This window comes from Podarcis tiliguerta, assembly GCF_965153285.1.
Source record: "Podarcis tiliguerta genome assembly, chromosome: 11".
In the NCBI taxonomy this organism is placed as follows: Eukaryota; Metazoa; Chordata; class Lepidosauria; order Squamata; family Lacertidae; genus Podarcis; species Podarcis tiliguerta.
This window is the reverse complement of record NC_139544.1, coordinates 44,971,216-44,985,222: the sequence shown is the minus strand read 5'-3', so window position 1 is coordinate 44,985,222 and position 14,007 is coordinate 44,971,216. Positions and strand designations below refer to the sequence as shown.

Here is a 14,007-nt window from a genome sequence, read left to right as displayed (position 1 = left end):
CTGGTTCGCCAGAAGCTGCTTAGTCATGCTGGCCACATGACCCAGAAGCTGTACGCCGGCTCCCTTGGCCAATAAAGCGAGATGAGCGTCGCAACCCCAGAGTCGGTCACGACTGGACCTAATGGTCAGGGGTCCCTTTACTTTTACCTTTAGCCTTGAAAATAAGGGATCAGCAGCCTCACCTGTCCTGGGGACAGTCTACGGGATATCTAACAATCCAGGATAGCAGCGGGAAACGGCACTGGAATAAGGGAATTTCCCACAAAAAAAGGGAAGGTTGACAACTATGACACAAGTGAAGAGCAAAGAACCTGTACAAGCGAGGCTGACTCAAAACCCCACAAGTAAAATAGAAACATCGCCACTCGACCCCAGCCCCACTCACCTCTCCCCCCTCCACCTCTCTCCCCCTTTTCTTCCTAATGTCTCAACAAACAAAACTGACCTGTAAAAAATGTTACTTAAAAAAAAAGAGAGATTGCACATACTTTTGTAGACCAAGAAAATCCTTAATATTTTTTTTTTTTAAAGAGTGGATAGGTTTGATCTTCTTGCAGTCCATGGGACTCTCAAAAGTCTCACTGCCTTGTCATGGCAAAGGGGCTTGAATAACTCAGAGAATCTATGTGCTATGCCGTGCAGGGCCACCCCAGTATCAAGGCAAGCCACTCCAGTATCCCTGCCAAGAAAACTCCATGGACAAAATGATTCAGCACAAATGCTCTCAAGGCGGGCAATACAAAGGATGCAGCTAACTGAAACGGCAGCACATCTTCTGGTTGCACGTCTCACGCCACCTCACTTGGTTTCATAAACCCATCCCCTAGAATATACTGATCGCAACAGCAATGGACATTCTTCAGGGAACCTTGTCTGACATGACTGATGACCTTATTAAAAAATCTGACAAATGTCTAGAAACCCAGCAAATGCTCAGGAAGTTGAAATAAATGGCTACTGTTGCATTTATTTAATAGCCATTTGTGATTTTTTAAAATAGTTTTTATATTAATTCAGTATAGCTACCACATTCTACTTATTGTTAACTATATTGTTGTAAGGGCTGTTCAGATAGTGTTGTACTGATAATTTCAATTCACTGCTTTGGGCTTTCGGGAAAGAAAAGCACATGGTGGATATTAAGCAGAAGTGAAGTGGAATTCCATTGGTGTAGTTTTTATACTTTTACCACTTGAAAATCCAAGTTTAACAGCTTCCCAGAGGGTTAAGATGTCAATGTAGACTATAGAGATGAGGAAAGCCAGACTGGTTATTGAAATTAGCTGACTATACAGTGTTGACCAAATTAACCGAAAAATTAAGACAACTCAAAACAAGTCTTTATTGCAAAACATTTCTTAAGAACAACTGTGATAGTCTGAATTCAGTTGCTGGTTTTGAATAACCTCTGTAGCTGTACTAAGTAAAAAATAATGATATAGGAGAAAGAATACTTTATTATAGAATGAGTGGATAGGTTTATGCAAAAAGTTAAAGAACAAGAAATGAAGTACAGAGAAAACGGGAAGTTAGAAGTATTTTAAGAAAATTTATTTTTCTTTTTTGGTGACTTTGTACTTGTGTGGTAAATGATGTAAATGTATAATTTGTGTGTGTGTGTTTTGTTGATGTGTAAACATAATAAACCATAATAAAGCAAAAAGAAAGCCAGGACACCGTGCACACAAATACATTTCACAGATTTACTTGCATACAATTTAATGTTTATTAAAAGTAACAAGTCATATACAGCTATCACAAGCATTTTTGTTTCATTCAGTATTGCCGAAAAAGAAAAAAGAAATCCGCAATAGAAGTAGGCACATCTTGTTTGTAAGAGAAGGTGGTCATCCATGTCATAAGCTATACAATGGTAAAATCAATTGACAAAAGAAAGTATCTCAAAAGCTTGTACTGAAACACATAAAATGTCAGAACACATACAAAAGTTGGTCTTTTGAAAATATTGCACCACAAAGATGGACTTCTACCCTCTCACCAGTGTTAAATTACATTGCACGTGGACAGTTTTATACACACACACACACCTCGCAACTGATTATGAATTTCAGTAAAAACAAATCATTTGACGGTACTTGGCCAATTAACATGATGCTCCCTATTGACTTTATTTTTGAAGTTGCTGTTGAGAAAGCCCTTTTTTTTCTTCACAGTTCCATGGCTGTCTCTTTTACAAAGCAGTTCCTCTTGTTGCATGACCATCTATTGCCCTATCCTAACATACCACTAAGAAAAGTCAACTCTAAGGTGACCTCACAGGGTCACACAAAAAAAGAAGTAATTACAACATCAATATTTTACTGTAAGTGTAAAAAAACCAAAACACTATGAAAAAGGGTTGCTTTTTTGCTTGAATAATACACATTGGATAGCCTGCACTTTGGGGAGGCAGGGGAAAGTTATTTTTAAAAGAATGGAATAGAAAGAGAATGTTTCGTGGCCAAAAACTATTTTTTTTTTAATTAAAACTGGCCATTTAAGATTAAATAACGGTACCCTTCTGCTATTTATTTAGCTCTAGGGACCATGATAATATAAAGGATGTATCCAACCAAGTTATATTTGGGAACAGACCCATTAGAATTAAAGGACCCAAATTAATGCCCATTAACTTCAATGGTTCTGCTTTAAGTAAGAATTAACACTGGATACAACCCAGACAACCTGGTAGCACAAAACCAAAAATGACATATATTGTTCCCAGTGCAAAGACACGGAGTGCAATCCACAGATGTTGCTGGCATATATCTTCCCAGTCCCATCCCTCTCAATGGAGCTTGTATAGGAGTCTCACCGAAGCTGTAGTCCTAACGCAAGCAGAATTAGGAATAAGCCCCATTGAACTGAGTGGGACTTCCATAGAAACATGCATACAACTGGGCTGCATATCCCACAGAGATAAGACAGACGATGTGCAGCAGCGATGCTTATGGCTTGTGCCCACTATTGTCTGACGTTTGCCAAAGAGAGCTTTCAGGTTGGTTTCTGAACACATCCTAGGAAAGCTACCCAGCAAATAAAGGGGCAGGGGCAGGGAAGAGTGTGTTCATATCATTTTGCCAAGTGCACTATTAACAACAGCAAAAATAAAATCACAATTACTGAATAGGTGCAGCAGAACTAGACATAAAAGGTATTTATATAAAAGGTAGGACTGTTGCTTGGTCCCCCAAGACAACCTCTCTCTCTTACGGCATCACAGCAGCAGTACATACCCCTTGTTCCTTTAAAGCCCCCTCCCTTCTGACAACACACACACACACACACTCTCTCTCTCTCCTTTGGGAGGACAAATTACAGATCACTGCTCAAGTTCCACTCTAAAGACATTGCTGCATTCTGGAAAGTTATGTCACTGTTTGAAAATAGGCAGAAAATGTGATGTGAGAGGACCACTCGATGTATCTAGCTCTGAAAGACCAGGGCATGGCAAGATTCCCAAGTAGCTGGAGTTTATGGGCTTTTGACACCATCATAAGCCATGCAATGGTCCGACTTCCTTCTAGTTAAACTACCGACAGTCGACAGTGCGTGAATTCATGCAGCAGATGTGGGCTTAAGCAGCTGCATGTTTATTCTAACTCAGTGCATATTCAAGCGCAGATATTGACTATGTTGGGACAATCATTACCTTGGTTTAAAGGCAAGCTGTGAACAAGTGTTACAAAGCCCCTTCGCATTAGCTAGCAAGGAAATCAGGAAGCTTTCCATTAAGTATAGTTTTCCATTTTGTCCTAATTGGAAAACTATGGATAACCCAACAGGCCAGGTATTAAACCACTGCTTAAATTTGGTTGAAAATGGTGCCTTGTTCTGAAGCTGTTAGCCATGGTTTCTCTGTTCATACAAAACAGGAAACTGTAATTAATTGAAGGCTTCTTGTTTGGTTTGCTCCTATCACAAAGCAAGGAACGAAGAGGCAGCATAAAAGGCTTGTTCATATCTCAGCTCATTACGCTGAGAAATTATTGTTATAAATTCTCCCATTAGCAGATCCAGATTAATATTGTATCAGTTCAAACAGGATGCTCCCTTCGGTGGTTCTCTACTTATTGCTGGCGCAATACGTTTGGAAGATTACCACCAAAATGAATGAATAAGAGATCCGTTTTCTGTGATCTGCAGGTACTGTGCAGCAAACATAACACTTAACATGGTTGTGTTTTCCTTAACTCTGAACACTTAAATCATACTTAACCAACCTGATGCCCTTTGGGTGTTGTTATCGACTCCAAATCCCATCATCATCCCAGCCAGGAGACAATGGTCAGAGATAATAAAGTCATAGTACAATAACATCTGAAAGGACACCAGTTTGGGGAAGGCTGACCTAAATCATGGTTAAGGATTGGCTACAAACTAAGGTGCAAAAACAGTTTGCGTTAACCATGGTGAAAGTGCTACACCTGCAAAGCACCATAGGCAAGGCAGTTTCCACTACCTGCTTGCAAGGTGAAAGGCAAGTCTTCTGTACTTTATGATTTGGGGCGGGACTTAGCTTGGCAAGCTAAGATGTAGCTTCACTGTGTGTTTGGTATGCTTGAAATCCTAACCAGGATTAAGGCAACAGACCAAACTATGTGTTGATCATGATTGGTATGTCTGCACTGGGCAATGATTGGAAAAATGTAGCATTTCCACTGGCATATCTTTCTGCAATTCTTTTTTTTAAAAAAACACGCACAAAAAAACATTTAAATCAATGTGTTCTTTGGAGTAAATTCATCAAATAAACATTTAAAAAACCCACAGCGCACCCAGCTGCTTTTTGCTGTTGCTGGCCATTCTGTCAACACTTGCAGTTCATTACTGAAAAGCACACTTAAGTTTCTAGCAGCCAAACCTGCTCGCTCATTTTTTTTAATCAAGAGGTTCCTGTACATTTCAAAACTGAACCAAAGCTACTTATTTTTTAGAAATCTGAATTCAGTATTTAAAAAGTTGTGTAAAAAAAGTGATTTATGCAACACAGGCCATTACCAGAAGAGTAATCTGCCAAAAATCGGTATATGAAAGCCATATGAAAACAGGGCGCCAAGGAATTCTCAGTGCAAGATTCCAGAACTGCATGCACCAATCCGCTTGGGACTGTCTGATGAGCCACATGCTCATTGGGTGCAGGCACAGGAGCCACATCCTGTAAGTAGCATGCAGGAAGCTGTTCACTAGCTACCGGTATGACACATGGGTCGCTGAATCTACACAGTTGTGAACCTACCAAGTATATTCTTGACTTTAAAGATCGGTAGCACCAGAGGCTGGAGAGCCCCTTTCCCTAAGTCAGGGGTGGATAATATTTTGGGGGGCTGAGAGCCACATTAGCTGTTGGGGGCCACATTCCAGCAGATCTATTTGCAGAGGAAGGAGCTGGAATTGCAGACTTTGCACAACACCAAAGGCCTTTTCCCACCCTACAGAGCAGCTGATGGTCAAGAGGGGACCCACGGGCTGGATGAACTCTGGTTATGAGCTGCATCCAGTCCATGGGGCTAAGATTTTCCATCCCTGCTCTCTGCAGTTCTTGACTAAATCCCACAAGCAAGATCCAAGCATCCGATTAGGCTCAGAGAAAGAGCCTGCACTAAGTGCGGTGAGAATTCTGAATTGCTCCCCCAACTAAACAGAGGTCCCTGAAATGCTTCTGAAACATGTGTGTGGCATATGCAGTAGCTGCTCAAGAAAAGTCACGCCTAAAACCACCCTCAGACTCAAAAACAGGTTCTGGGATTCTTTAGATCCCGGCCCATTTCTTCCACTCTTATCACAATATCTAACCCAACACTGCTTTGATGGACTCTATTTAGCGTTACAATTTTCACTCTTATGCTTTATGCAGAATTCAAATGCATAAGGTTTCTGACATTGGGTTGCCTCTAACTAAGGTTTACTCAGAGTAGACACTTTTAAATCAATGGATGCGACTAACTTCAGTCCTTTCATTTTAATGGGTCTACTCTGCGTACAACCTAGTTGCATCTGCCAACACATTGACTAGCAAAAGTAGAAGTTGCTTTAGCCTTTTTCATCCCAGTGCATCACTGGCTGCCAAAAACCTGAGACCAGTGCCACAAGTTTCAAGAGCTGTTTGACAAAGAGAACGCTTATACTGACAGAGGAGGGTGCAGCTGAAGGCTGGGATCCAAAGAGTCACCCCTCATCTAGAAAGTGACCACTTATACTGTAACAGGTATATAATATCAGCAATAGAAATACATACTACAAAAATGATCCACACGGTTAATACTCCATGAAGCCCCAATGTGCGTACAATGAAAGATAAACTCTTGCTGGAAAAGGCTGTCATATTTTTTTTTTGTACCTGTTATCACAACAGTGACTGTCTAATCATAATTTGCTTCATTACGTTAAGAGGTCTAGACTGCTTTTAAATGTATGTTCAATTCCTGTGCAAATTGCAATGTGGCTAGTCTTCTCAGCGCCGAAGTTAACTACAACTTGATTATAACTGGAAGCATCAGACTATGATTTTTTTCCTCTTTTTTTAGGCATGCTTATTGCTGTAAAAAAAAAAAGCCAATCTTACAAATCATTGTGCAAGTATTTTAATAAGATTTGCACACATCTCAAAAAATTCTATCGTGTGGCTCCCTGATCTTGGGGTTAACTCGGTTGCAGAGGAATCAAGGGAAGAGGTCACCGATGAGGTAAGAGACATATCAGAGGATTTTCCTTGAGCTTCAGTGTCCAAATCCTTCTGACAAGATCTGTAGTTCGTCACAGAGCCTGACCTCTGGGGAGTGGTAGTCCCCGATTTTCCTTCGGTAATTTCATCTGGTGCAAGAAAAGAAAACAATTTAAGAGCCACAGTGACACTGTACAATGACAAATGAGGTAGCTGAAGCTGTTATAACACCAAAAAGAAGAAGAAGAAGAAGAAGAAGAAGAAGAAGAAGAAGAAGAAGAGGAAGAAGGCGGCTCCACAGGGCTGAAGAACACTCCCCAAGCAACACTCCCTGGAACTAACCATCAGGCAGGACAGCAACCACCTCAAAGCCACCCACCTCTAACTTAGACACCCGCTCAAGAAGGATGCCATGGTCGATGGTATCAAAAGCCGCTGAGAGGTTGAGGAGAATTAACAGAAGAGGAGGAGGAGGAGTTTGGATTTGATATCCCGCTTTATCACCACCCTAAGGAGTCTCAAAGCAGCTAACATTCTCCTTTCCCTTCTTCCCCTACAACAAACACTCTGTGAGGTGAGTGGGGCTGAGAGACTTCAAAGAAGTGTGACTAGCCCAAGGTCACCCAGCAGCTGCATGTGGAGGAGCGGAGACGCGAACCTGGTTCACCAGATTACGAGTCCACCGCTCTTAACCACTACACCACACTGGCTCTTAGTGTGGATTATTATGGTCACAGCTCACAGGCGAAGCCATTGTGGTTCAGTGGAAGAAGTGCTGACATCTGGTTCTGGAAGTAATCCTATGAACTCAATGGGGCCATAAGAACTGCCTTGCTGTTCAATCTCCCCCTACCATTCTGCTTCCACTAGTGGCCAGCCAGGAACCATTCCATTCGCCCCCCAGTATCTGGTCCTTAGATGTATACCATCTCTAAATCGGAGTCTCTCATACAACTATCATCACTATGATACCCTGGTACCTTTCCTCCATGAAAAGTCATGGCCAGTATTCACCTCCACATGTGGCAACAGTAGAGAATGTGGCGGCACAACTGCTGACAGGCTTGAGGTGAACAGATTGCTTTAATTCTGTATTAATTAACATTATTTTTAATATATTAGTGGCCATGTGATAATTTTAGCTTATAAATTTTGTTGTTTAATGTCTTAACTTGTATATTAAGGTACTTTTACAGATCTGTTTAGAGTAGGTAATGTCTTGATAATATAAATGTTTTAAGTTTTTTGTATCAATTCAATATATTTTCTTTTAATTGTTGAATGATTCTGTGTACATTGCGGCAGCCTTTGACTATGTGCATTAAAACTAAAAGGAAGAAAAGAAAGCTCAAAGCTCTTTACAGCTCAGGACCCCAATTTCTTCTGGAATGGCTTTCCCAGATGCTTAAACCAAGGGTGACTCAGAGGGTAGGGACAATGAGACAGCCTTTTCGGTGGTGGCTGCCATTCTGTGGAAGGATTTCCCCAGGCATGGTCACCTTTGTTGATCTCTTTTGAGTAGCAGGGAAAATTTATCTCTTTCCCCAGGTTTTTAATAAGAACTAAAATTATGTTGTTTTGTTACTAGTACTAATTGCTTGGAGACCTCCAGGTAACAAGTAACTATTAAGTCTGAATTAATAATACAGTGGTATCTTGGATGTTGAACTTAATCCGTTCAATTCCCGGAACAGTTCAAAAACCAAGACACGGCTTCCGATTGGCTGCAGGAGCTTTCTGCACTCAATCAGACGCCGTGGAAGCCCCATCGGACATTCGCCTTCAGAAAAACGTTTGCAAACCAGAACACTAACTTCCGGGTTTGCGGGGTTTGGGAGCCGATTTGTCTGGGAGCCAAGCCGTTTGACAACCAAGGTACCACTGTAATAATAATGAATTAATGGATCAAACCCGCTGCAATAAATCTCATGGTGTTTTTAAGCTATCCTCAGATCCCACGTGCGGAATAATAGTGGTTTGCCTCATAAGTTTGAGGGCAGGTTAAGCACAATAAATGTTTAGCAGCACTTTGGATAAGGAAGAGGTTGCTGGCAAATGATCGACATGACATACCATCAATGCTACGAAAATCCAGTAGGTAAGTCCTACTGTCGACCTGGTATAACTGGAGGCTCATTTTGGAATACGTGCCGGTCACTGGATTCTTCCTTCGAACACGCAAGTAGTATGGATTCACCACCTAGGAAACATAAAGGTAAAGGTAAAGGGACCCCTGACCATTAGGTCCAGTCGTGGCCGACTCTGGGGTTGCGGCGCTCATCTCGCTTTATTGGCCAAGGGAGCCGGCGTACAGCTTCCGGGTCATGTGGCCAGCATGACTAAGCCGCGTCTGGCGAATCAGAGCTGCGCACAGAAATTCCGTTTACCTTCCCGCTGGAGCGGTACCTATTTATCTACTTGCACTTTGACGTGCTTTCCAATTGCTAGGTTGGCAGGAGCTGGGACCGAGCAACGGGAGCTCACCCCATCGCGGGGATTCGAACCGTCGACCTTCTGATCGGCAAGTCCTAGGCTCTGTGGTTTAACCCACAGTGCCACCCGCGTCCCATAGGAAACATAGTTGAAAGTTAAAATCCCACCTTTTAAAAAATAAATTAATTAAGGGACTCCCAAAACAGTAATGGATAGATTGATGCCAATGAAGATGGACATGACAAGTCCACTGAGTTGGGATTCAACCCTAAGTCTATTTTTGTAACTTCCTTTTCAAACCACCGCCTGTTAACAGAAAGGAATCATCTCACCTTCCACTCGTAATCCAGCTGTTTGATTGCTCGACAAACTTCTGCCATGATGTCGTTGGGTCGACTCTGGCTCCGGATTCCCAAATGCCACTTAGCTCTCCTGACCCCTTGATGTTTGGACTTCTGTGGGTTTAGCTCGTCGAGCGTATGGCGTTGCCTTGGCGTTTCAGCCACTAAAAATGGCACTCTTTCGGGGTGGGGGCGGGAGAAGTGATCATCGAGAAAGGAATCTGGTGGGCTCGTAGCCAAATAGAAGTCTTTCGCTTCATTCATTATTCTCCTGTTATCTATAATCAGGTGGTAGGCGACCGCTAAAGGATCCTGGTGGTTCCGGTTATACAGGCAGCCCAGCACCTCCTCCTCTGTGCATTCAAATTTATCGCAGACCTCTTTTAAGGCTTCGTCGTCAATCATCGTTGAACTGTAAGACGGGTCCTCGGGAAAGAGGTACTTGGGGAGGTCTTGCTTGAACCATTCGTGTTCCCTAGATGCCAAACGATCCAGTCATTTCAAGAGCTAATTGGTGTATTAGCTAGAAAGTCTTTTATCAACAAATCATTGCAAGTACGGATTTTACTTTGACTCAGCAGCTTAAGAACTTTCAGTTCGCACTTTGCAGGTGGAATTTGATGCGGCTCACAGCAGAATGCTGTGATAATTGCTGCAACTGTGGCCAAAGTAGTTATCAGGCTACAATATAAGCCTTTTTAGTATTCTCTCCACCCAACATACGCCTTCTAGCTAATGCTTCTTACAGAGTCTAAACATGAGCACTTCTCTTACACTGCAATCCTAACCAAGTCTATTCAAACGGGGCTTATTCCCCATTCTAAGTGGGGCAGCATTGCTGCCTTCATCTCATATTGAATTGTGTCTGATTAGATTAAATTCAGATTAAATTTAATGGACCTAAGTTAGTCATGTCCACCAATCTCAGTGGGTCTACTCTTGTGTATGACTGATGTAGAATACAACTTATAATCTCTGACAGATATTTAAAAGTGAAGCTAGAATAAGATACAATACTCTGTTCACAACTTGATTTAAAACTGACTTAATCTTTTCTACATATTTTATAATATGAGTATTTTCCTGTTATTTAAAGCTTATTCTCCTGTACTTGAATGGTGGTTGCAAAACGTTTGAATTACAATGAAATCTAATATTAAAATCAACATATGACAAAGCTAAATATACGGTAGGGACTTAATACATTACTATAACTAAGAAAAACAATGCGAAAGCAAAGAAATGAATCCTGCAAATACTGTTTTTGAAGCATGAGCGTAGGAAGTTATTCAAACCTCTAGGAAATTAAAATGAAGGTTGTATTAAATCTAATTTTTAATACACTAGCATAAAAATTTATTAAAAGGGGTGCATCCTGGTCTATATTTTATTTTTTACTTCAAGTGAAAAATACCTTATGTCTCTGATTGTAGCTCTCTTCATGGGATCCACCTGCAGCATGTGTTTCAAAAGGCTAATTACTGCTGGATTCAGGTACTGAGGCGTATAAAAGATACCATCACATATCTTCTTAAAAAGAGTTGGCACATGATCATCATCAAATGGAAGCGTTCCACATAACAAAGCATAGAGAATAACGCCACTGCTCCATATATCCACTTCAGGACCTGCGTATAACCTGAAAAATGAAGCTCATAATTAAATTTTGTTCAGGTAACACATACACAAAGCACTTCTTGATCTGGTTTGTCAGTCATTCAGCAATTAATGGAAATACTAGACACAACAGTAAAATTCAATATGCTTTTAACTGTTGCTATAAAATGGACCAAAAAAAGTGTGGTGAACTTTTAGTTAGCCACCATGTCTATGTCAAGAACCTGGTTAGAAGCAAGCCCTGGTTATTCATAACCATGGCTACTATTTGTCTCCCTGCTTTTTCTACAAATGGATGCCTCTGTTGGCATCACAGTGCTAGGAATATCAACCAATATATTTCCCACTAAGGCAGAATTGATAAAACCAAAACCACATTATAATAATTTAAATTCATATGGCAAAGCCTGAAAACCCTTGTAGGATCATGGTCACCTTGTTCTTAAGACATTGAAATTATTTTCCCAAGCATGCCCCAAAGAGATGAGTTTATCATCTTCATTAAAGCCAAGAGCTTGCATATTTCCAGCAAAGCTGAATGACTAAAATTGGCAAACTGTTGGGTTTTTTAACCACTTGGACAAGTTATAGGCAGCGTTAGGATGACTGCATCTTGTTGGACTGTACCAGTTGGACTGCCCTCCTAACAAAGTGGATGGTTAGGGCAGTGGAATGGTAGGGTACAGCAGTGTGCACAATGAATGGCTCCTGTGCATCCCCAACATCACTGCTATCCTGCTCCTACTTCACTCTAATAAGTTGTAGTGATGCCCCTGTTTGCAGCACGACTCCATGGAGGATACAAGTTAGCATGCATGCAGCCCCTCCATTTTCCTTTCACATAAACAAGCCAGAAGTCTTTCAATTAACTGTATTTTCCCAGTTTGGACAAAATGGTTTGTGTAAAAGGGGGAAATGGAATGGCTGCAAGTGCAGCTAAAGGCTCATATTCAGATCTTGACTTATTATTATTGACAGTCCAAATGCCAACCCCCCGAGAAGGTCTTATACAAAACAAGCATTGAAAGGAACCAAAAGAAGTCACTAAAGTCAGATATTTCAAGTTTCCAAACCTGGAAGTTCAGCAATCTACCTTGCGGCTTTAACACTGAAGAGCAGGGCTTTGTTTTTGACAATACATATTATACATTTATCCAAGAAGAGAAACTACCTTCCTGAAATTACTTCTGGAGCAGCATAGTTAGGAGAACCACAGCTTGTTCTTAAAAATTCTCCATCTGACATCATATTTGAGAGGCCTGAAAATGCACAAAAGTTCAAATGAAGAGGATGAGCCCCAGACAACTAACATACATTAAAGCCTCTCACAGTGCTAAAAAAATTATTGGCCTACCTGCACACTGTTACCTGGGCTTATAAATTACAGGCAGAAAAAATAAAGTGGTGACACCAAACATACAGTAATGTAAAGAAATAGGTTTTATGGTTGTAATCTGAACAGAAATTATACACAACAGGGTAAATGAGGCCCACCCTGCCCCCCAAACTAAAGTTTTAGGGAAAACTGAATTGGCTATTTTGAGGCTTGTACCAGAATGTGGCAAGACCAAGAATTCTGATGGGAGTTTAAGAAAACAAAACAGCAGCTGTGTCCCAGAAGATACGGAGGAAATGTTTCTCTGCATCAGTTTTAAGAATTTGCTAATATAATTAATAAGAAAATCAATCGCAACTAATGACAAGAATATTTTATAGATGCCACATCCAAACTTCAAATCACAGGATGATATCCAGCTAAGTGGAGGCCAAACTTGGCCCTCCAGCTGTTTTTGGACTACAACTCCCATCATCCCTAGCTAACAGGACAAGTGGCAAGGGATGATGGGCATTGTAGTCCCCAAACAGCTGGAGGACCACTGATAAGGCAAACCCTGAGTAGACCACTGATGTCCAATGATTTCAATGAGCCCACTCTGAGTATGACTTAACACTGGACCCATAAAGAGGAAATGCTATTTCATGTACCCTTCAAATAAAGAAGAACAAAGATATCATGCTGCTATCGTTCATTGCTAAGTCTCCTTCAGTTGACGCACCACCACTTCAGCATGACCCCTCAACCACTTGCAAGTTGTAGCTTATTTTTGTTTTCGCTTCTGCAGGAAGGAAGGGGACAAGACTGGGAAGCGAGCGGCAACGGTAGCCACAACCCAGACAACATCATGCTTCTCAAGTGTGCATAATTAGATCAAAAGGCACAGCTCTGCTAAGGTGACGTGCAATGGTGGCACAGCACAAATGTGCAGGATCATCTCTGTAGCACAGCAAAGTGGGGAATCTCTGGCCCATGGGCCAAACCCGGCTCACCAGGGTTTCAAAGTACAGTGGTACTTCGGGTTAAGAACTTAATTCGTTCTGGAGCATAGCTGTCAACTTTCAGATTGGAAAATAAGGGACCAGCAGCCTCGAAAATAAGGGATCAGCAGCCTCACCTGTCCTGGGGAAAGTCTACGGGATATCTAACAATCCGGGATAGCAGCGGGAAGCAGCGGGAAACAGCGCTGGAATAAGGGAATTTCCCACAAAAAAGGGGAAGGTTGATAGCTATGTTCTGGAGGTCTGTTCTTAACCTGAAACTGTTCTTAACCTGAAGCACCACTTTAGCTAATGGGGCCTCCTGTTGCCGTTGCACCGCTGCTGCACGATTTCTGTTCTCATCCTGAAACAAAGTTCTTAACCCGAGAAAATATTTCTGGGTTAGCGGAGTCTGTAACCTAAAGCGTATGTAACCTGAGGTACCTATGTAGCCATTTCCCCAAACCGCACTCACCCATTCCACACCTGACGTCATATGTGACGTTAGGTATGGGGCAGGTAGAGATGCAGTCGCCAGTCCACAGGTGTGTAGTTCCCAGTTGTACAGTGGCACGGGAAGGCAGGCTTTGGCTCTACTGCCCAGCAGCAGCTGACGGGTGGTAAAGTTGAAGCCCG

At 41.7% G+C, this 14,007-nt stretch overlaps 1 protein-coding gene across 4 annotated transcripts in view; it reads right to left on the bottom strand.

The window, feature by feature from the left end:
- Nucleotides 1–1,702: 1,702 nt before the first annotated feature.
- The window catches only part of PRKAA1 (protein kinase AMP-activated catalytic subunit alpha 1), a 35,956-nt gene continuing 23,651 nt past the window's right edge, over nt 1,703–14,007 (bottom strand). For 2 of the 4 annotated variants that reach the window (XM_083402950.1, XM_083402951.1), the window contains exons 5-9: nt 12,227–12,314; nt 10,853–11,077; nt 9,430–9,913; nt 8,738–8,864; nt 1,703–6,813 (exon numbers count right to left, since the gene is read on the bottom strand). In XM_083402950.1, coding sequence (XP_083259076.1) covers nt 6,569–6,813; nt 8,738–8,864; nt 9,430–9,913; nt 10,853–11,077; nt 12,227–12,314 — 1,169 coding nt within the window. In that variant the 3' untranslated portion in view covers nt 1,703–6,568. Of the gene's footprint in view, nt 6,958–7,122; nt 8,865–9,429; nt 9,914–10,852; nt 11,078–12,226; nt 13,816–14,007 lie in introns of all 4 variants that reach the window. The other 2 variants (XR_014502793.1, XM_083402952.1) reach the window with 2 other exon arrangements.